The sequence below is a fragment of the Canis lupus genome, chromosome 9 (genome assembly GCF_003254725.2).
Source record: "Canis lupus dingo isolate Sandy chromosome 9, ASM325472v2, whole genome shotgun sequence".
Lineage (NCBI taxonomy): Eukaryota > Metazoa > Chordata > Mammalia > Carnivora > Canidae > Canis > Canis lupus.
Genome location: NC_064251.1, coordinates 13,224,717 through 13,248,455, shown reverse-complemented (window position 1 = coordinate 13,248,455; position 23,739 = coordinate 13,224,717). Strand labels below are relative to the sequence as shown.

The 23,739-nt window shown below is 36.1% G+C and overlaps 1 protein-coding gene across 5 annotated transcripts in view; it reads left to right on the top strand.

Annotated features, from left to right (window-relative positions):
- The window catches only part of HELZ (helicase with zinc finger), a 166,032-nt gene that overhangs the window by 82,021 nt on the left and 60,272 nt on the right, over nt 1-23,739 (top strand). For 4 of the 5 annotated variants that reach the window (XM_025436751.3, XM_025436752.3, XM_025436753.3 and 1 more), the window contains 8 exons: nt 181-311; nt 6,124-6,303; nt 6,790-6,894; nt 13,649-13,827; nt 16,702-16,820; nt 17,991-18,136; nt 19,399-19,546; nt 22,538-22,721. In XM_025436751.3, coding sequence (XP_025292536.1) covers nt 181-311; nt 6,124-6,303; nt 6,790-6,894; nt 13,649-13,827; nt 16,702-16,820; nt 17,991-18,136; nt 19,399-19,546; nt 22,538-22,721 — 1,192 coding nt within the window. The remainder of the gene's footprint in view (nt 1-180; nt 312-6,123; nt 6,304-6,789; nt 6,895-13,648; nt 13,828-16,701; nt 16,821-17,990; nt 18,137-19,398; nt 19,547-22,537; nt 22,722-23,739) is intronic. The other variant, XM_025436755.3, reaches the window with a different exon arrangement.

Below are 23,739 nucleotides of genomic sequence, written 5' to 3'. Positions count from 1 at the left end.
GCCTTAAGTAAACAAAGCAAAATTAGCCATAATAATTCTTATTAAAATAGGATTGCACTTAAAAGAATCTCTAAACTTGGCTTCCCAAAAAGGTTATCTCCACAAAATCTTCAAGCAAGCTGCAAGCATTGATGTTTGTGTTCATACATTTTTTAAAAAAATGTTTATTTTGTGTTTCAGGTTGAACTTCAGTTTCAGTTAAATCGATTACCCCTCTGTGAAATGCATTATGCGCTAGACAGGATCAAGGACAATGGGGTTTTGTTTCCAGACACCACTATGACTCCAACCATACCTTGGAGTCCCAACAGGTACAGGAAAGGAGATGTCTCACTAAAGGAAGTCATGTTAATGTTAAGTTGAATCTCTATATCAAGTAATGCCAATATGGTTTTATAAGCAAATTTACCATATTCTCCAGGAGCCATGTTTTAGTGAAGAAAGGAAAGTGAAAGAGTCTTAAAAGGAAACCTTTGATGTTCATCATGTACTTTCTTCACTTTTCCTCAGAGTCTAATTGAGTTCTGTTGCTTTTCTCAACACCTTAATTTGATAGAATGCCAAGTGATTCATGTATATTTCTGAGTATAAGTTGAATGGGAAAATTAGGACCTTTTAAAGTGTCTCAAACAGTTAATTTAAAATGATTTTTGAATATAGAAGATGTTTTTGTAATTTAGGAAAATGGAGAAAGTATCATAGAAGATAATATTTCAGAAACTGCTCTCAGGTTAATGGTTGTATAAATATTTTCCTGCTTAAATTCACCTTGGCACAGCTTTATAAGTGTCTTTATAAGGGTACTTCTGATTTGTTTCCAAAATAACCATGACAGCTGTATGACTGCATCTTTCTTCTCATCCTTTTTCCTGAGTTTTTATCTTCTTGGCCCTTGCTGCTACCCTGCTCATTCCTCCTTTCCTTTCCTTCCCTTTTCTTCCCTTTCCTTCCCCTTTCCCTTTCCTTCTCTGTTCCCTTTCCCTATCTTCCCTTTCTTTCCTTTCTTTCATCTCAATGGCTCTACACAATAGAAGTTTGTTTATTTACTTATCACCTGTGTAAATCCAGTCCTGGTCAGGGGGCCCTGCTCCACCACTGATGGAGGCCCTAGTATCTTCAGTAAGTGGTTACCACGGTTTCATTCTTTGTGTTGACATGCAGCTGGCAGGCAGGGGAAGAATGAGCACAAGGGATCACATAGGAAATTTTTATGGGCCAGGCCTAGAAGTGGCATATATCTCTTCCCCTCACATTCCATTTCTTCCAGTTCTAAAAGTAGAACAAAGCACAGTATGCCTTACAACACAAAAACCAAATCATTTCTCCCTTATTTTGCTTCCCCTGACTATCCGTTTCCTATTCTTTTTACTGCCAAACTTCTCAAGCAGGAGGAGTTTATATGTTTCCACTTTATACTCATCCTGTAATCTGTTTTCCCACTTCCTCACTCTCCTGAAAGTAATCAGTGATTTACTAATTATAAAAGTCCAGTCTTCTCATTTCCCATTTGATTCACCTTCTCTGCACTCACCCCCCCCTTCTTCCATTTTTACAGCCAGTATGTAATTTAGAGCCGGATTATGTAGGTAGCCTTCTGGTTGGTCTTCTGTCCGGCAGTTTATGTTTCTGCTCTCTGGTCCAATACACATATTTCTTCCACAATTAGTTTGCTAAAATAATCACTTCATTTTAGTGATTATAAATCTCTGAAGGTGTCTCTTTGATATGTGGATAGTCTGAGCAGCTGAACACCATCCTCTTGTTATGTGGTTCCTTTGACAGGGCTTTCCAACAGTAGCTTCAGATTTATTTTATTTTTTTCTAGTTGACTTCCCCCTTACCCCTCTAAATACCCATGCTCTAGTCATATTGAATTACCTTGAAGTTTGTTTAATTGGCCCTATACTTAATTTCTTACAATTTAAAAAAATTGTGGTAAAATTTACATAACACAGAAAGTAGCCTCTAAACTACTTTTAAGTGTATATGCTTCAGTAGTATTAAGTATATTCACATTGTCATGCATCTTCAGAACCTTCTCATCTTATGAAACTGATACTTTATACCCAATAAACTCAGAGAGTCCCCCTATACCATTTTTATCTGTAAATGGTTTTCTCTTCCTGAAGTAATCTTTGCCCAATACTGATCTATTTATCTACCTGTTCTTTAAGATTTAATACAGTCCAAATGTTCTGACCTTCAAGGAGATGAATCTGACTCTTTCATTTCATTATTCCAACAAAAATTTCTCGAGTATCTGCTGTGTGCTAGATTCAGTCACTTTTGTGCTTTTCAAGCACAATTTATCTCAAATGAATTTTTGTCACTTGTGTACATTTCTCCTGTTTTCATTATAGTCTGAGCTTTTTGAAGGAAGAGACCATGTCTCATTTATCTGTAAATCCTTAACAGTCTTACATGTTATTAATATATGACGTATTTAAGTTACTATGAGTTTCAAGTTTAGGAATGCCTGGGTGGCTCAGCAGTTGAGTGTCTGCCTTTGGCTCAGGCATGATCCCAGGGTCTGGGATTGAGTCCCGTATCCAGCTCCCTGTGAGGAGCCTGCTTCACCCTCTGCCTGTGTTTCTGTCTCTCTGTGTGTCTCTAATGAATAGATAAATAAAATGTTAAAAAAAAAAAAAGTTTCAAGTTTAAAGAAGGAAATTAGGGTTTCAAATGTGAGAGCATATCAGTAAACTTTTAGGCATGTATTTGATACGTTTACCTCTGAAAATTATATTGTATGTAACAGTATATTCAAATACTACTGACTGCAAGTGTTAACTACAAAAGTAAGTAAGAAAATGTCAAGTAACAAAAAACTTTTGAGCAGGAAGAGATTCCATACCCCCGTAATTTAATGGTAACTAAAAGGTGTCTTTGGAGTATAGGAATATACTGAGAAACTATTAGCCATTTAAAATCTTTTCTGGGATAAGGTGGAATAAAGATAGATAAATGAAGTTGAGAAATTATTCTCGAGCATGTGATCTGTAAATTAATTATGAAAATATATTAGACCAGGGGAAAAAGGGACTTTGAATCAATGTGGTTCAAGGATTAAATAATTTTTATTCAGAATGAGCTTGAAGAGACTATATCATTTTAAACTGTGAAAATCAGGATGTCTTACCAGCATATGTATTATAAGTCGTCTTTCCTTTATTGAGCAGGTGGTACACTAAAGACAACTTGTGCCCATTGGCCTCCCTCATTCATCACCGGAAATTATAGATGGTTTCTGGTCTGCTCTGAAGCACTTATTTACACTGAAGCAATTGATAAGTAGAATGGACTATAAAAATAAAGAGATAATGTATTAGAACTATGCCTATAAATTTGTCATGAATGTCTTAGATTTATACTTTTGTATATAATTGTCTCATAAGTTCTTTGAAGTCACTAAATTTGAAGGATTAGAGTGTTTTTTTTAAACTTTGTTTTTGAAAGTGTGTATTGATGGAGTAATGTGTCATTTTTTTGAGATTCTCAGAGAATGTAGTAATAGAAACTAACATTAATTGAGCACTTATCGCTCAATTATTTTTCTGAACAGCTTCCATATATTGTCTCATTTGACCTTAGAAAGACCATCTGTTGCATGTTGTTATCTCCATGTATAGATAAAGAAGCCACTGGGGTCAAGTATGAATGCAAATAACAGTTTATTGAACTAACTGTGGCTTAAACAAGTAGAGATAGAAGCCCAGAGGCAGATGGTCTAGGACTTGCAAGGGCTCCATAGTACCATCAGGGACTGAAGTCTCTCCTCCTCTCTGCCATGGAGCATGTTGGTTTTATTCTTTTTGTCTGTTACTTCTTGATTATAAGGTGGCTGCTGCAGTTTTGTTTACCAGGATCTCATTCTAGCCAGGTGAAGGAGGAAGGCAGAGGGGCAAGAGGGCTTTCTCCTGTTAAGGCTTTGTGTTTTGTGGATGAACAGAAGCCCTTCTCAGGGACCTCTTTTTTTTCTTTTTTTTAAATTTTTTAATTTATTTATGATAGTCACAGAGAGAGAGAGAGAGGCGCAGAGACACAGGCAGAGGGAGAAGCAGGCTCCGTGCACCGGGAGCCTGATGTGGGATTCGATCCCGGGTCTCCAGGATTGCGCCCTGGGCCAAAGGCAGGTGCCAAACCGCTGCGCCACCCAGGGATCCCTCAGGGACCTCTTCTTATAAGCTCATTGACCAGAGTTGGAGCTCCAGAAGAGGAGGCTGAAAAATGGAGTGTTTTAGCTGTCTAGGCTCAGTAGTAGAGGAAGGCAGAGGAGATGCCATGAATGATTTGAGTTTCTCCAAATACATTATATGTAGACTTAATGATCACTTAATTTCCTCTTTTACAGAAAATGGAACATTGCTAGATGCTGGCAGAGTTATAAGTACATAGGCTCTTTAATGAAGAGAGAGATTCTTTGAAGTAAAAAGCTTGAGTTTTAGTGAATGGTTTCCAGGAAATCTAGTGCAACTGGTCAGAGTACTTTTGTTTTTTACTTAAAAATCTTAAGTTTCAGAGAAATAAGTAATGGTATGTTTATGTAGTCAAAGTTTATTTTCTAAAGTTTTATATTTCCTTGGGGACTTTCATTTGTTTGAAATTATCTGTCAATATATATATAGCATTAGTTATAATTTTTTAAAACTGAAAATATTAAGATTTCCCATGAATGACTAGCTTCTTATTACAGTAGAGGACAGCCTCCAAGAGAAGGGATTTTTCTGGTCTAAACCATGTTCTCTTCATGTAGGATTGTTTTGTAGGCATTTTGAATGTAAATTTTTTAAGCATCCCTTTATACACCCTTCCTATTTTGGATCACATCGCTATCATTTTTACCATAGTTGTTGCAATATTTAGTATTTTAATTGTAGTTGTGAGAAAGAATGCTGTTGATTCTCCACTTGGTTTGATCCCTTTTAGCATCTGCTGTTCGTTTAAATCTTCAAAACTTAGCCAAGTCATAGAAGGGACACTCGTAAGATAGATCCCATTACAGCAGCCATTTGTGCTACTATGACAGGTGTTCTCTATGCTGAAAAATAGAACAGATGTACATTATGTGTATGTGGGAAAATATTAGAAAACATTTCATATTGTTTCGCCTTTGATACTTTTTTTTTAAAAAAGATTTTATTTGTTTATTTGAGAGAGAGATAGTGACAGAGATAGTGAGAGAGCACAGGAGAGAGCAGGAGCTGGGAGAAGAGGGAAAAGCAGGCACTCCACTAAGCAGGGAGCCTGACTCAGGGCTTGATCCCAGGGCTGTGGTATCATGACGTGCGCTGAAGGCAGACTCTTAACCAACTGAGCCACCCAGGCACCCCTCTTTAAAAAAAAGCAAACAAAAAACTTATTTTCTGAATTAAGAATGTTGTGAATGTTTATGTTTTTAACCAGGAACACACAGGTTTTTCTTTGCCTCTTGTTTTATTTTATTTTTTTTTAACTTTTTAAAAAAAATTTATTTATTTATTCATGAGACACACACACACACAGAGAGAGAGAGAGAGAGAGAGAGAGATGCATAGACACAGGCGGAGGGAGAAGCAGGCTCCATGCAGGGAGCCCGATGTGGGACTCGATCCCGGGTCTCCAGGATCACACTCCAGGCTGCAGGCAGCGCTAAACCGCTGTGCCACCAAGGCTGCCCTGCCTCTTGTTTTAAATTTCACTAAAGAGAGCTTTCAGGGGACTAGAATTTGAAATTCAGTTTGTCTCCTTTTTACATTTTACTGATGGTACAAAGAAACGAATACTGATTTATTAACAGAAAAAAAAAAGTTTTTTGATCTTTTTATGTAACAGAGGGAAATTAATTTTTGAGACTTTGCCATTACTATTTATAGACTTGGTAGTGGCTAGACTAGGAGTGTGTGCTTTAGTTATCAAAATCTCTTTGCACTTAGAATAGGACACAGTAATTAAAGCGAATTTTGATCTACATGGTGAAGCACCCTATACCAACTCTGTTGGGTAATTTTCTGAAAAGAATAAGCATTTGTTTTTGTAGATGCTCTGCTTCTTCAGTATTTTTAAGGGTTCAGTAAAATTTAAGATTCTTTTGTTTTGCTTATTTATAAGATGGATGCGTTTAAAATAAATTTTTATTTTCTATAGACAATGGGATGAACAGCTGGATCCTCGGCTAAATGCAAAACAGAAAGAGGCTGTTCTGGCCATTACAACTCCACTTTCAATACAGCTGCCTCCTGTCCTCATCATTGGACCCTATGGGACGGGCAAAACGTTCACTCTAGCTCAGGCCGTCAAGCACATACTCCAGCAGCAAGAGACGAGGTGAGATGGTGGTATGTGTGCTCCAATTTCATCAGTAGGGCACAACCTCTGTTCTTATTGTGAGTACAAAGCTAAGGATAGCAAGACCGTTTAATTCAGCTTGGGAAAAAAAGACCCACACCCAAACCCCAAAGGACTAAAATTTGAATTCTTTTAAAATATACTGTTAAAATATTGGCACTTTTAAATAGCCATTAGAACTCCCAAGTCTGCTACGAAATTGTAATATATGCTAGAGCCAAAGAGTTGGGTGCAGGAAAAAAGTTCTGTGTAATAGATTTAAAAATAATTTGGGGGAGCTTATTTCCTTTACAGCTTAAAGAGTAATACAGTTTTCTGAAAACATCATTGAATAAAACGTTGAAGAATGCTGAGTAGGTTGAGGGAAATGTATGATATTAAGATGGCCACTGCTTTTGTTTGGTATTATACTGCTTGAGTAGTTTTGTGTTTTATCATTCTTTTTATTTGCACCATTTATTTCAGCAGGATCCTCATTTGCACCCATTCTAATAGTGCTGCTGACCTCTACATAAAGGATTATTTACATCCATATGTAGAAGCAGGCAATCCCCAGGCAAGACCTCTCAGGTATTTTTTAAGGCTTATTATGTATCTGTATCATACTTTATTATTCTTAAGAAAAGGTGTCTGTAAAGATTTTAGTACCTTTGAGAACATGAAATCTTTAACTATATTGACATTTGGAGGTGATGCCTTTTGAAGCAGTCATTTAAAATCAAATAAAAATTAAAAAAATCTTTGATCATTTCTTAAACATTAAGTAAAGAGAAAGACATCCTTTTTTAAGTTTTGTATATAAAAATGTTGTTACAATCTGAGCAGATTTTGATGTGTACCTCTAAAAGCTACTATGATGAAATAATATAAAAATGATTTATTTAAATTAAATTTAATTAAAATTCTAGGATATTTTGCATGGCAGACTAGTCATGCAGTAGATATAAAATTTTGACCGTCATCATGCAGGTAATTTCATAGAAGCTACACTTTAGAGGAGCATGAAATACTGAAATGATTACTACAACAAAATGTAATTGGTATTTACAACTTTTTGCTATCATTTAAGAGACAAAGTATCAAAGAAAAGTTTATGTTGATAGAGAAAGGTTGTCTTGAGTGTATATGGATATGAAATGTACTTAAGTACAGATTGTGGGGAATAAATCCTTTTCTTCAGAAAACAATAAAGAATCATTAAATGGTTGTTTATTACACCATTTGCTTTCATTGTTATATGAATTAATGTTTAGTTTTGCCATTTTACAAACTAATATGTCATGCCCTATGTTATTCGAATACAATTACTGCTTACAAATTAATTTCTAACCACACTTTTGAATCATAATCCACTAACTTTTTATTTCTAGTTGAGTCCAGGCATGAAAAAATGAGATTATGCTATCTATTTCTTAATAACCACAACCAAAGCTGTTTGAATGATTTTACAATTGCATTAAAAAGAACAAATGAGAAAAAGGTGGTGTGGCCTGCTACACAGGTTTCTATGCCATACTTTGTTTTCACTCTGGAAGATAAATTAGAGCAGAAATAATTATTTTAAGTAGAATCCAGTTATATTTAATAAGAAAATATCACATATGTACAGTCACTATAAATGAAAATGCATTTTATCAGTGGTTAAATCATAAGTAACTAGTTTGCTTCAGATTCTAATCTTTTTTAGTCTTAAGTAAAAACTCAGGCTAGTAGCAGTTTTGCCATGAGTGTTTTTTAATGGAGGTGTTTGTTTTGTTTGCTTTTATTATTGGTGTGTGTGTTTATGTTTGTGTATGTGTGTGCTATGTAGGAAGTATGACAGCTTCAATTATCATAGTTTGGCTTGGAAGCAGTGGAGTAAAAGCCCCCTCAAATCTTGATTGATTTAGGATTGATTTAGGATTGGTCATTTGATTTTTGGGGCTGAAGAGCTGTTGTTGATAAACATTAACATCTACCATGTGACTAGCATTATGTTTAACTTTTCCCACTTAAAATTATGTTTTGGAGGTTATAATCCAACAGGTTATAATCCAGTGTGTAGAATAAGAAGTTACGTTTTAATAGGGTATATGTATAGTTGTAATGGTCTAGATACAGAAACTTGCTCTCTAGCAGAAAAATCTCACCTCTCCTCAAGCTTGAAGAGTGGTTTATTTAAATATAAGTTTCAAGTTATTCCATTTAGTTAAATGGAATGAAATAAGAAAGGCTTGATTTTTTTTCCTAAGTATTTTCTTTTTGTGGCCCTACATTTTCACCACTGTATATCTCTTTGAGAATGGTGTTAAAAAAAAAAAAAAAAAGAAAAAGAAAGGAGAATGGTGTTAACTTGTAAGTGTATTCCCTAGGAGGGCAGTGCATTGAATTATTAAAATTTATTAGTGCCATCTGTTATTACATTTACTCAGATTAATTTGTAATTACCCTGAGGGATGACAAACCAGAGGTATGGGAGGGGTGGGATAGAGGAAATTAGCATGGTGCAGTCCTCTAGGGGAGATTAGTTTTATCTGAATTGTCCCAGGATGCAGGGGAAAGAACACAAGGGGGCACTAAGTGTCTACACGTGACCTTGAAGGTGTGCTGTCTGTGGCATAAGACCCATGAAGAGTTTGCCTTCTACATCTTGTAGTCTGGAGTGGGACTGGTAAATGCCGTAAAGTGTGAAAATGGTCATAAACATTTAATACAGTAAATATGTTTAAATATGTACACTTATGGTTTAAATGTATAAAATTCTATTGCTTCCAGGAGTTGAGTTTAAAATGCCAGGATTGGAGGTTTTAGGAACCATTTTAGATTACATTTTGTTTTGGTTTTTACTTCTTATTTCATTAGAATTAGTAGACTTCAAGGTATAGAAGGGCACCTGGTGGCTCAGTCGGTTAAGTGTATGCCTTCTGCTCATGGGATTGAGTCCCCACATCGAGCTTCCTGCTCAGCGGGGAGTCTGTTTTCTACCTCTCCCTCTGCCCTTCCCCCCAGTCGTGCGTGCACTCTCTTTCAAATAAATAAAATCTTAAAAAAAAATGTTGGGCCAGAGAGGAAGACACAGTTTCTGTGTATAGTTCTGAAGATTGGTAACTGGTTCTGGCTGACTTACTACTTTATAATTATCTATGGAGAGAGTATATATTTATTGCTTTCTGGGCAAATAGAATATATTTGTTGTTTTCTATAGATTTTCAAAGTAATAGATTATATTCTGGGATATTTCTGATTCTGATTCTGTAGTATCTTAAGTAATAATATTTTGAGGGGTTATTATATATGAATTCAATACATGAATAAAATTTCAGTGAATTAAAATTATGTAATACCAGATAATCTGCTACTTAAACAGTCATAATTCATATTAAAATCTGTGGATGGTTTCTTCCTAGAAATATGTAAATTACTTAATTGGTGTCACATTTCATACTGTGAGCTTGAAGGTGTCACTTATCACTCACTGTTCTCCAGTTTTGAAAAGTGTTGCTTGTGTTTTGAATAGCCTTATAGACAGTGTGTACCTTAAATGTTGCACAAAGTGAAAGTACCAAGAAAGTATTTAAGTCTTTTTGAAGTCAACACTTTTAAGGAATATAGGCTTAATGATTAAACTTTGTCTTACTAGCTTCAACTTGAGGTGACTTTCCAAGGTAATTGCAAAAAAAGGTCAGTAGTGAGACTTTTAGAATTTCAATTTTTATTTTTTATTTATTTATTTTAATTTTATTTATGATAGTCATACAGAGAGAGAGAGAGTGAGAGAGGCAGAGACATAGGCAGAGGGAGAAGCAGGCTCCATGCACCGGGAGCCTGACCTGGGATTCGATCCTGGGTCTCCAGGATCGCGCCCTGGGCCAAAGGCAGGCACAAAACCGCTGCACCACCCAGGGATCCCGAATTTCAATTTTTATTTTTTCTTTGAGGGAGAAGTGGTGCTTGGTATTAGTATTGATAAATAATTTGCAAAACCTTTTTTCCAGCTTTACAATTAAATGTTCATGTAGGAAAGTATGGAAAATATAGAAAAGAACAAGAAGAAAGTAAAAATTATCTATACTCTCAGCACACAGAGATAAATACTACTAACATTTTAGAGTTTAGTTTCTAGTAATTTCTATGTTTAAATGCACATATTTTAGTTAATGGAATCATAATTTGTAAATGATTTTCTTCAGGTAATTGGTAAAATGAGATTTTTCATTTACTTAAGTAAATTCTGCTTTGCTTGTCTAATTAAACTTTTTTTTTTTTTTTTTAAGGTTTCATTTATTCATGAGAGACAGAGAGAGAGAGACAGACACAGGCAGAGGGAGAAGCAGGCTCCATGTGGGGAGCCTGACGTGGGACTCAATCCCGGGTCCCCAGGATCACGGCCTGGGCTGAAGGTGGTGCTAAACTGCTGAGCCACCCAGGCTGCCCTAATTAAACATTTTTTATTAAGACCTAAAACAGGGATCCCTGGGTGGCGCAGCGGTTTGGCGCCTGCCTTTGGCCCAGGGCGCGATTCCGGAGACCCGGGATCGAATCCCACATCGGGCTCCCGGTGCATGGAGCCTGCTTCTCCCTCTGCCTGTGTCTCTGCCTCTCTTTCTCTCTCTGTGACTATCATAAATAAATAAAAAAAAATTAAAAAAAAAAGACCTAAAACATGTTGTTTAATAATTTTACATATTTTATTATTTATTTATTAAAAAAAAAGATTTATTTATTTGTGAGAGAGGAAGAGAGCATGAGCAGGGGGGAGGGCAGAGAGAGAGGGAAAAGCTGACTCCCTGCTGAGCAGAGAGCCAGATGTGGACCTGGACCCCAGAACCCCGGGATCATGACCCCAGCTGAAGGCAGATGCTTAACTTAGTGAGCCACCCAGGTGCCCCCATATTTACATCTTTAGAAGTGATATTGGTTAGTTTTACTAAGGTTACTGTCCTTCCTCTCAGAATAATGTTTTAAAATATATTTCTTAATTTTTCTCTTCTAATTTATATTTAGGTGTATTTATTATTACTGTTATTTTTGCTTTGCTTAAAAGCAGTAACCAGTTTGATGAAGGTGAAAACACATTTTAGAATATCATAAGGTTAGGTTTTGCACATATTACATTTGAGCTGCCTTTGAAATATCCTAAAGGAGACAAATGTTAAATAAAAAGTTGGATACGCATCCTGGAGCTCAGAGATGAGGTCTTGGCTGGAGGAGAAAAATGTGAATTGCTAGAGTATTGGTAGTGATTGAAGCCACGGGTCTGGTTTAGATGGTCAGGAAAAGAACAGAGCCTGAGAAGAGAAATGTGTGGGAAGCCCTAACCTAGAGAGGAAGACAGAAGGCAAGGAGAAGCTGAGTCACAGAAGCTGAGGGAAGAGAGCATTGCAGGCAGGGAACCACCATGAACCTATATGCTGCTAATAAGTCAAGCACTGTGATGGGCCTAGAGAATATCCCAAAGATTTAATAATGTAGACGTCTATCCCTTGATTGGACCCTACGCTCTCCGAAGTTCTCTTCTACTTTTTTTTTTTTTTTTTTTTTTTTAATTTATGATAGTCACAGAGAGAGAGAGAGAGGCAGAGACACAGGCAGATGGAGAAGCAGGCTCCATGCCCCGGGAGCCGGACGTGGGATTTGATCCCGGGTCTCCAGGATCGTGCCTTGGGCCAAAGGCAGGCGCTAAACCGCTGCGCCACCCAGGGATCCCCTCTTCTACTTCTTTAACTGCTTCTTGCCAATTATCTTTACTGTTTCCCTCTCCTTTTGCCTGCCTCTGAAAGTTGGGGGAGTCATCAGTCACTCTTCCAACTAGTTTCTTCTAGTCCCAAGGCTTAAATACTATCCCATTTGTATACTTCTTGTCTCAGACTTTCTCCTGAACTTCAGATTTACATATACCCCTGCTTATTGAATATCCCCCCTTGGATGTCTGCTGCTCAATTTGTCCACAGTTGAATTCTCAGCCCCCACTTCAGATCTGTTCCTCACTCTCACCATCTTTGTAAATACCATTGTCATTCATCTAGTTTGAAAGGTAAAGAATCATCCTTTTTCTTAAATCTGATTCACCGGTAAATCCCGTCAGCATTACTCTCAAAATATGTAGCGGATCCAGCTACCTTCACATCTTTATTGTTACCATCCTGGTCCAGGCTGTTAGTTTTTCTTGTTCAGAGCCTTACAGCAGCCTCCTAACTTGTCTCCCTGCTTCTGTTCTCTGCCCCTGCCTCTGTTCCAGTCAGTCATGTGTCGCAGCCAAGCTTATAGTAGCTGTGAGGCATAATCATGTACATGGCTTCCCAAGTTTGTGTTCATTAGCATCATGTTGGTGGCTTGAAATTGGCCATGGTAGTAGATTTTATTACACAGTAGTCAGCAGACACTACAGATCAGCTCCACCCCTTTCTTCCAAGCTGATTGTTCAACATTTACCAGCATACCACTGTCCAGCCCTTTCCTACCTCCCTAAACTATATATTCTGTCAGAGAAACAGAGTGGTCCTTTAACAACATAATTCAGATCATGTGACTGCCCTGTCAGAACTCTGATGGCTTTCCATTAAAATTAGAGTAAATCAAAGCCTTTATGAAAGCCTAGAAATCATGTGATTTGCCTTTGTGCTGCAGCATAGTAGACACCCAGTAGATATTTGTTATATGCCAGTGGGTTAGAGATGGGTGGGTGGATGGATGGATGAGTTGTTTTTATACCATTTTAGTAGTCTGTTGCATGAGGCCTATTAATATTTTTCTTTTGCAGTTAGTGGAGGAGATGCTCTTGTTTAAGATTTTTCTGGTTGTCTAAAATTTAACTTTATTTTTAAATTTCCTTCAGATAATTTCCTTTAAATAAATCTCCTTTAGAGGTCTATTTAGATACGAGTATAAAAATATATTCTGAAGTGAAATACAGATAACATTGAAGTTTCTATTGTGGATGTGCAATTCACTATTTTTATTAGCACAGATAATTACAATATGAATTAAGTATATTTTTGTAAGAATATTCTAGGAAAAAAGTAATTCCCAAATGGGAATGTTTTGAACTTGAAAAAAACTATAGTGCTTATGAACTCTTTGTGTGAGCTGTTTGTGTGAACACAGTGTGTTTATGAACACTTAAAAATAATGAGATATTTTATGATGGTGCATATGCTTTCTGTTTGAATCCTTTTTTGGTAGGGCATAGTCACAGTTGTATGTTAAATTCTAATTCGTAGAGTGTTAATGATTACCAGATTTATTTGTTAATTTCTGGATATGGTAGTCTTAAATAATACTGTCAGTTTTTTTATTATATTGGTAACATGTTAATATAAATAGGAAATATTATCTTCTTTTATAGGGTATATTTCAGAAATCGCTGGGTAAAGACTGTCCACCCAGTTGTGCATCAGTACTGTTTGATCTCAAGCGCACATTCCACCTTTCAGATGCCACAGAAAGAAGATATTCTTAAACACCGAGTGGTTGTTGTTACATTGAATACTTCCCAGTACCTCTGTCAGTTGGACCTTGAACCTGGTATGCTGACTCAAGACACAGATAGGGTGTCTCTGAATGCATAGGGCTTCTGCATTCGGTTTAGATCAGGGGTTGGCAAACTATAACCTGTGGGCCAATTCTGGCCTGTTGTCTGTGTTTGTAAATAAAGTTTTATTGGATGGAACATAGCCATGCCCATTTATTTACCTATTTATTATGTATGGGTGCCTTTGTGCCACAGCAGCTGAGTTGAGTAAATGCAACAGAGATTGTATGGCCAACACAACCTAAAATATATACTGTTTGGCCCTTTACCAAAAAAAAAGAAAAAAAAAAAAGAAAAAAGTCCGCCCCTAGTTTAGACATTTGAGTGACCACTATTCTATTTGTTCCCTGATCTGAGGGTATTTACTTACTCTTGGTCAGGTGAAAATTAAAATTTGGATAGTTTTGGTCTTTTTGTTTGTTTTACAATTTTCTCAGGTTTTTGTTTTAAAGTACTTTTGTGTTATACAGTGTAGAGACAGCAATCATAATAGGTTTTTTAGACCTATTATTAAGATTATTTAAGTGTAGGAATTTGTAAAAATCAAACTAATATCGTATGAAGTACAGATATAAAGTGACAGGTAATTCTGATAAGAATAGCAGAACTTAACCATCAAAAAGTGGTACCACTTTAAGATATTTGCTTTGGAAGAGCATTTATTACTGCTGTATTATAATAGTTGACATTGCTCAACACTTTTTTGCTCTCTCCTTTTGGAATTGCTTTCAGAACCAGTGACAGATTCTTTTGAACATTCAAGTCCCTGGAAGGTAGATACTGTTCTCTTCACCTTGAATTCTTGGCACCTGGCCCAGGGTATAGACACCTGGAGGCCCTTGATAAACCTCTGTTTATTTTGAATGAATGAATGGTGACCAAACTTTCTTTTTTGAGGGTAGATTTAATTTTAGAAAAACTTCAAAATCTTTCTGAGACATGTCTGGTAAATAAGGTAGGTGATCCAACTGAGCAGTACCATTAGGGGTAAAAAAAAAAAAAGAGAGAGAGATAGATGTGCCTCTCATGTAATGAGACTTATTTTCTTGTGCATGCAGTTCATAGCTGGCTGGTGAGGCCAGTTATAAAAGCAGAGTTTCAGAAATGTTTTGAACAGTGACTGCATCATTGGAGTGGGTTCTATTTCCTCCCAACTGACTTCTTTGAAGGAACAACACTTATTTGAAATGTAAATTTTGGTATGTTTATTTAACAATCAGTCTGATTACTTCATGGTAATACTCTGCCTATTTGCCACTTAGGTAAAATGCCCAAACCTCCTAAACAGTAAAGTTTTGTGAGAACATAAAAGAATGGCTTTGAAGAGCAAAAAATATAGAATACATAGAAGTTGCCTATGTACTTTGCTCTGGGTGGTGTTTTGTACTTGATTTCATTTAATTCCTGTATCAGTCCTGTGGAAGGAGGTTTATTTTGCCGATAAGAGAACCAAGTCTCAGGCTAAATCAGTTTGATTAATTCGAGTTACCTTTACTAGCTTAAGCAATAGCTTTAACAGTTTCATGATATATCCAATTCCTGATTCAAGCCTCGCTCTATTTAATTAAAATGTTATCTAATGAAACCACTAGTTTTCAAGTAATTAGCTTTGTAGAACAAAAAGAACAAAGTCTCTCCTTAACAGGGAGAAAAATGCAAAAGCCTCTATCATATTTAGGCCACTGTCAGGAAATAGACAACACTTATTGATATGTACAATATCAGTCACAGCCATTTGTATGAATGGATGATGATGGTGGATATTACAGCCAGTCAGTAAGATTTAAAATGTTCCTAACCTAAAAACAGATTGGTTTAGAAAGTTGCATAAGTAGATGGTTTGGAACTTGCTGATATTCATAGGAATAGGGATAGAAAAAGAGGTTTGGTTCTTGGGCCCTCCTCACAGGAGGCTAATTAATCCAGGGAGTTTTATAACTTTGTCATTCTGTTCAGAAACTATTTTGTTTCTTTGGTATGCTAGTAAAAAGAAGGACTCCTTCTTCCTGCCTCGGTGTTTTGGCAGTAAAGGAGAACTTTTTCCTTCTCTACATTGAGACTGAGATTTTTGCCTCTCTTCCCCTCTTAGGGGCAAAAGGACTTTCTCCTCCCTTCTATACACAGAATCCTGTGCCCCAGTGTGAGTGGCAGTAGCAATCAAGACATGGGATGCCTCCTACTACAGATGGTTGATATTTATCTGTCATTTTTTGTACACTGGTGTTTTGTTTTGTTTTGTTTTAGCCAGGGTAGTATTTTAGAATGAATTTATACAAATACAAATACACACACATACACACACACCCCTGAATAATCAATTTAGTGATTCTGCTAATCAGTACCCCCTTTGTTTCAGTCAAGGTTGGATTATAACTTTCTCCCTTATATTAGATTTTAGGTGTGATTTTTTTTTTATTTTAATGTTTAATAGGCATGGTAAAGCTAAAGTTACTTATAAACTACCACTGTTTTATTTTCAATATTTCACCACATGAATAGTGAATGGACTATCAGGGTTTAGTTGCCAGCCCTTCTTTTTGCTTGAAAAGTTGCTATCTATCATCTATCTATTTATTATCTTGTACTTTAAATCATTTTTATATATACTCAGTCAACTGTTCATTTTGGGGCCCTTAGCACCAGATGCCATTTCGTGTCTATTATTGGGAAAAATAGTTATTTCTTTTCATCTCTGTTCTTTAAATAATGATTTAAATTGACAGTTTTCTAAATTGAAGATTGGCATCACAAGTACTCACAATTCTGAAATTAGCACACTGAATGCTTTCCTTAAGAAAAGGAAAGAAGTACTTCTGCCTTTATTGCTGCTGTGAGATGCTTTACTGTGTTTATACTGTACTTTGTAGGGTTTTTTACACACATTCTATTAGATGAAGCTGCCCAGGCCATGGAGTGTGAAACAATTATGCCTCTAGCATTAGCAACTAAAAACACTCGGATTGTCTTGGCTGGTGACCACATGCAGGTATGTGCCCTCTGAGTCACCATATTGAAGGAACTACTAATTATATCTTGGTGTTTAATATTCTGTGTCCTAAAACCTCTATGAAATTGTGTTATGTATTACAGTTCAATATTTCTGCACAAATAGTGAAAAATATTACTTTCTCTGAAGGAAAATTACTAAAAAAAAAAAAATATTACTTTCTCTGAAGGAAAATTACTATCCCACTATTTTTTCCCTTCTTTGGATAGAGAGTGGAATGAAGAATCTATCAGTATTATAATATTCATGTTTTCAATTTGAAGTTTAGCATTCTACAGTGTGAATATTTTTTACTTTTCTTTATTAAATAAATTTAACTTATCCTTCCTATAGTTCCCCAAATTCTTATCCCTAATATATTTTCATGAAGAGTTGACTCTTTTCCATCATAGGAAACAAAGTATACTTAATTCAAAATAATAGCCCACATCTCAAAGAATGTGTCTGATTTTCTGTATTTTAATACCTATGTAAAGAAAGAGAAATAGAGTTTTTCTATTAATCTTTGTTTTACAAAGTTGCAGTTTGAAGTTCTCTCTTTTGCTGTAATCAAGATTGAACCTATATAGTATTGTAACTGTGACAACATCTAGGAAAGAGTTGAATGTGGAGGAAGAAATTCTGCTTTTGTTTCTTTGCCAAAAGTGGTTTAATTTCGTTCTTTAGTGGTCAAAGGTATGATCAAGAATGGCTCCTTATACTTTATGAGATAAAAAGCATTATTTTACTGATTATTAAAAATAAGTTTTTAAGTCATGGCTATTTATCCTTCCAGCTCACCCTTTTAAATATTTGATCAGTTTTAGTGAAATAACTGATTGACTCTCCTAGTAATGCAATGGATTGCATCCCTGAAGTTACTGAAGTAATAACTATTTATTTGTATTAGAGGAGCCCTTTGTTAGCCTATGTGTAGAAACTCTATGCTACTGTCAATATATTGAAACAAAAAGTTAGAAATTGTAGCCTAGTTCTTTATAGTAGTAAAATTGTTCTGAGAAAGTATTTTTGATTCTGCTTATTCCAGCATTCAGCATGTTGAGATTTAGTACATAGAGGTTTCAGTGTAGTGGATTTTTAAATAAGTAAGTTAAAAAAGTGGTACTTGCATATTTAGTTAAATTTTTTCTGTATGTTTGTCTGTTACAGCTCAGTCCTTTTGTTTACAGCGAGTTTGCCAGGGAGAGAAACCTTCATGTTTCATTACTTGATCGACTCTATGAGCATTACCCTGCTGAGTTTCCATGTAGAATTCTCCTATGTGAGAACTACCGCTCCCATGAAGCTATCATCAAGTAGGTGTGAGGTGCTCCTTCTGTATCACACTTCCTGTGTCTGGGGGAGGGAACTCAAACGGCATTGTTATGAGGGATAGACTATTCCCTGCCCAATTGTAGGGTGTCCCTGGCGTTGCAAATTATGTTAAATTTTATTGCTGTAAAAGAGTACCTCAAAAGTCAGCTGTAATTTTTCACAAAATAGGGCAATCCTGGAAACTAAAACTTTAGGTTCTATCAGTTATGATGTTTTTCTGTGACTAAATATGTAAGCATATGTAAAACTGCATGATGTAATAAACAGTTATATTGACAACATGTAGTAGTTTGCTTTTATGTCTGGCTGTGTTATATAAGGAATCTGTTTTTAAAGGAAGGAAGGAAGGAAGGAAGGGAGGAATCAAAAAAGGAAGGAAAAAACCATGAAACTTACTCATAAAGTTTTTAAAGGTTTCTATTAACTGTGGTATGCATCTATAAAAGTAAAAATATCATAAGTGACAGCTCAGTGAATAGTCCCAAACTGAAACTACCCATGCAACTGGCATCCAGATTAAGAAACATTAGCAGCACTCTGGAAAGCCCCTTTGTGCTCCTTTCCAGTCACTACCCCACCAAAAACCTACAGTTTTTTTTAAAGTTTAGTATAATTTAATAATATTGATTATGTTAGAACCATTTTTAGATTTCTATGTAAATGATAAGGTAGATATAAAAATAAATTTGGATTTAAGTATTGCTTCTATCAGTCTCAAAATGTGATTCTCTTTATTGTTGCTAGTAATTTGCTGCAATCAAGTACTTAGTATTTTCATCAGTAAAAAGTGTTCTTTTTGCAGTTGGAAGACTTGAATGGCTTTCAGTTGTGTGTGTTTCAGGGTCTATATATCTTTGTGTTTGCATGTGTAAGTAAATGACCCATATAAATAAAAATATGTGTTAACCAAGAAAATAGCTTGGAATAGTTTCCTCATAGAGCAAGATTCTTATCTGGTATTAAACTATTGTCATTTCTTTTTTTTTTTTCTCTACATTCTGGCTTCATACCTGACCAGATTAACTCATTAGGCAGTGGTATACCAGGAGCGTACTCTGTTGTTATTGCTGTGGTTAATTTTGGGGAAAATCTTGCCCTCATAGGTGTTTAGATGTTTGAATTAAAATTAATCATGGACATAAAGCAGCATTATTAGAATTGACTAATTTTTTTTTTCCTTATAGGCGAAGTTAATTTTAATGATGAATTGCTGTCTATTTATTTATTTGGTCTTTTTTTGTAGTTACACCTCTGAGCTCTTCTATGAGGGCAAACTGATGGCAAGTGGAAAACAACCAGCACACAAGGATTTCTACCCACTAACTTTCTTTACAGCACGAGGGGAAGATGTACAAGAAAAAAATAGCACAGCTTTTTATAACAATGCAGAGGTACCTTAGTTCTTTTGCAGATTGTTGACATTTTCAGTTACATGGTCTGTTCTTGTTGACTGTTTATTTACAGTTTGGGTTGATGTCTTATTGTGTGTCACTTACATGAAAATAGCATGTAAAGTTTATTCTTTGTATAACATTGATTTATTAAGAAGAATTTCCTATGGGAAACAAAAACTTTGATTTACATTTTGATTACATTTGATTTACATTTCTTAAGACAAAATATGAAATACATGACATTGTTTAAAAGAAAAGCCAATATGATTTTCATATAATTATTATTGTTAGTCAACTAAAAGACCATGATTATATTTCATAGTACATATTCAAATGAGTTATCATTTTAGATGATTAAGACTAAAATTCCAGAACCCTGTGCTCCAGAGAGATTACATAGGCCCAGATGACAGTGTTGCTAAGCCATTATGTGCTATAACTAGTATGGTTCTCTTCTAGTTTCTGACTTTTTAAGTTTAGAGAGAATGTGGGTTATATGGTCAGATCAGGCTGTACACTAAAAACTGGTGAAGTCTTTAAGGGCCAGCAGTCCAGAGACTCTAGGGTTAGGTTCTGGCTGTCACAAGGGAGTGGAGTTCTGGACTTCAGGAGGCCCCCAGATTAGGGAGCTGTGCTTGGTTGGTCATTATAGGATAGTTCTTGATCTGTGTTCTCCATTTCCCTTTCTTCACTTGAGTCCCATGCTTTACTCATTTTATTTACAAAGAAATGGGTCTTATTATGTAATAGTAATTCATCTTTCCTTTGAAAAATTGATGAGAGGTCTATAGTTAGAAGGCAGTAAAAGAGAATCAACTGCTTTTAACTGTTCAATATAAGCCTTCTGCAGCATGGAGCTGTGGAAAATGGGATCTGATGCCTACCAGCTGCCAAAACCACCTGGAATAACTTTCATTGCAGGGAACTGGGGGAAATGAGAGCTGCCCCTCAGCTGCTATAGAGCCTTTCTGAAGAGCTGGGGGGGGATGGGTACAGTCCCTAGCTTGAATGCTCTGGTCTCTCCTTACTGAGTTTCTGTTGACTTTGTTGAGTAAATGCTTCTCAGTTTCTATTAAAGTCAGATCAATCTCCAGAGACTTTGTTTTTTTTTTTTTTTTAATCTCCAGAGACTTTGAATGATTGTCTGCTAATTTTGACCAGCTTAATAGATGTCTGTCTGGGAGAGAAGTTTGCCCAAGCTCCTCATATCACCATCACAAGTCTGTGTCTTTTGACTAGTTTTATGCATCCCCTCATAGAGAGGTGAAGTGGGGAAATGGTTCTGTATAACTTAGTGGTGGGAACTCTGTGTGTGTGTTTGGTTGGGGTGGCCAGTAGAGTTGTCTCCCCAACTTTCATCTACCCCCATATTTAACCAAATGGGTGAAGATAGGTTTTTCTTATTCCTTATTGCAGTAGACTCAGGTTCTCTTTTCTTCTTCCTTATAGTGACAGTGCCAGGTGTTCAGTCCAGTTTACTCAAATTATTGTAACAATATACCTACCTCCCTCATTCACTGAGTTTGTATCTAGCAGTGAGAACTGTATCCTAGCCAATTATTCTCAAGGTCTTGAAAGGAATAAAAATACTTTCAAATTTATTAAGTATATTTAATGTTGTAAATTTAAGTAGGTATTATCAACAAATATTAAATAATGTTTTTAAAATGCCATTTAAAAAACTTTCTTCTCAGGGCACCTGGGTGGTTCAGTTGATTGAGCAACTGACTCTTCGTTTTGGCTCAAGGATTGATCTCAGGGTTGTGAGGCCCAACCCTGCATCAGGCTCCATGCATAGTCTGCTTGAAATTCTTTCCCCCTCCTTCCTCTTCCCCCTGCTCTTCCCCCCTGCCTGTGTGCGTGCTCTCTCTCTCGCTCTCTCTCTCTCTCTCAGATAAATAAATGAAATCTTAAAAAAAAAAAAAGAAAGATAACTTTCTTCTCTATGCCCCCATAGTCTTTCCTGACCCTCTATTGAGCTTGCCATTTCCATATATTTATGGAATCTGTTTTCTGAATATACCGCAATCTCTTAGCAGTCAAGGAACATGTTTTATTAATCATTGTGTCCCCCACTGTGCCAAGCACTGAAATTTTGATCAGTTCATTGTATTAAAATAGATTGAATAAATTGAGTTGGGTAAAATAGGTATTACTTTTTTGCAAGGTTAATGAAATGTCTTGTACTACTAGAAGGCAGTGAATTGTGAAAGTGTCTCCAATCCACATTTGTCTTAGTCCTAGCTGTGGTTTGGTGTTAGCTGTTGGCAGTTTTGCTTAGTTGTGTCAGTGGCGGAAGGCGATAATGCTAGATCTTGTACTGCTGAGACTTAATGGTGGCACTGAGTCTAGTAATCTTTTTAGTTGGCTGTTTATTTCACTGGCCTTATCTGGAGTGAATGGACTTAGAGGGGGAATGTGGGGATTTGCTTCCCTTATTTCCTAGATAGGGTTGCCTGTTTCATGGCCCTATTCCTGGCCTCTTCCCTACAAAGGAAATTAAAACTGTCTGCATTTAAGAATGGACAGTGGCTCAGCAGTTTAGCGCCTGTCTTCGGCCCAGGGTGTGATCTTGGAGTCCCGGGATCGAGTCCCACGTCAGGTTCCCTGCATGGAGCCTGCTTCTCCCTCTGCCTGTGTCTCTGCCTCTCTCTCTGTGTGTCTTTCATGAATAAATAAATAAAAACTTAAAAAAAAAAAAAAAAAGAATGGATGCTGGATGAAGGGTAAGGGCCAATCGCCCATTTACATTGTCTCTGATATTCATCTTTTCACTAGGTGCATTTCACTTAGGTAGAATTTTACAGTTTAAAATGTACATAAAATTTTTCTCACTGTGTTCATATCTGCAAAGCATTACTCGTATTTAGAGGTAGTTTTTAAATGACATTTGCTAAAATGGCATCCTTTATACATCTGTTTCAGTTACCATTTCTTTTCTCCAAACACTTGCATATCTTTAATATGCATATGTATGTTTGTTTAAAGGTATTCGAAGTGGTGGAACGAGTAGAAGAGTTGAGAAGGAAGTGGCCAGTAGCATGGGGGAAGTTGGATGATGGCAGTATTGGTGTGGTGACTCCATATGCTGATCAAGTGTTTAGGATACGTGCTGAACTTCGAAAAAAGAGATTATCTGATGTTAATGTAGAAAGGGTGCTAAATGTTCAAGGTAAGTATTAATTAAGTTATTTAGATGCTTACATCTTAAGTATGTGCACATTTGATTTTTAATTCTCAAGATCTTTTTTCTGGACAAGCAATTGTGTATTCATTTCATACCAAGTTCTTTAATGTCAAATTTGGCAATTACAGATCAGGCTCATTTACATGTTTATTAAATTTTTATATTCAAATAAAAGAAGTAGGAACAAATGGAATTTTTCAGTGACGATTTGTGTGAATGCCACACACTACATCTGCGTGCATTAGTTATAAATCATACTAGTATACAACACCTACTGTCAGTATACTACATCTGAAGACCAGTTTGTTCATAAAGATTTTTAAAAACTTGTACCCATCAAGTATATTCTGTTTAAATGCATTTTTAAAGGCACAGATTGTTTTTTACCTATAGACTTTCCTAAGTGGATAGTTACCAGGAGCTCATTTAAATTGCCTTTATGTAATTAGTTGATTTGAGTTTGTGCTTTTATTTTTATTTTTTATAATTAAAAAAAAAATCTTGGTTATTGAGGGGGAGGGTAGGGCAGAGGGAGAGGGAGAAGGACAAGCAGACTTCCTGCTAATTGTGGAGACCTATACAGGGCTTGATTCCAGGACCCTGAGCTCATGACCTGAACAGAAGTCAGATGCTTAACTGACTGGGCCACCCAGGTGCCCCGAGTTCGTGTTTTTAAATATATGAAGCAACACTATCATGTGAGTGGTGGAAAAGTTTAGTACAATTATATTTTTAGGTTTCATGGGAATATACATAGTAAGAATAATATAATTTCTAGATAATGGGGAGAAAATAGCTCCAATATACCATGTGTTGTCCAGATTCCACAGAATTTGGGCATTTGTTTCAATTTTTATTTAAATTTTAGTTAGTTAAATATAGTTTAATATTGGTTTCAGGAGTAAAAATGGGTGATTCATCATTTACATACAACACCCAGTGCTCATCACAAGTGCCCTCCTTAGTCCCCATCACCCATCTAGACCATCCCCCATCCACCTCC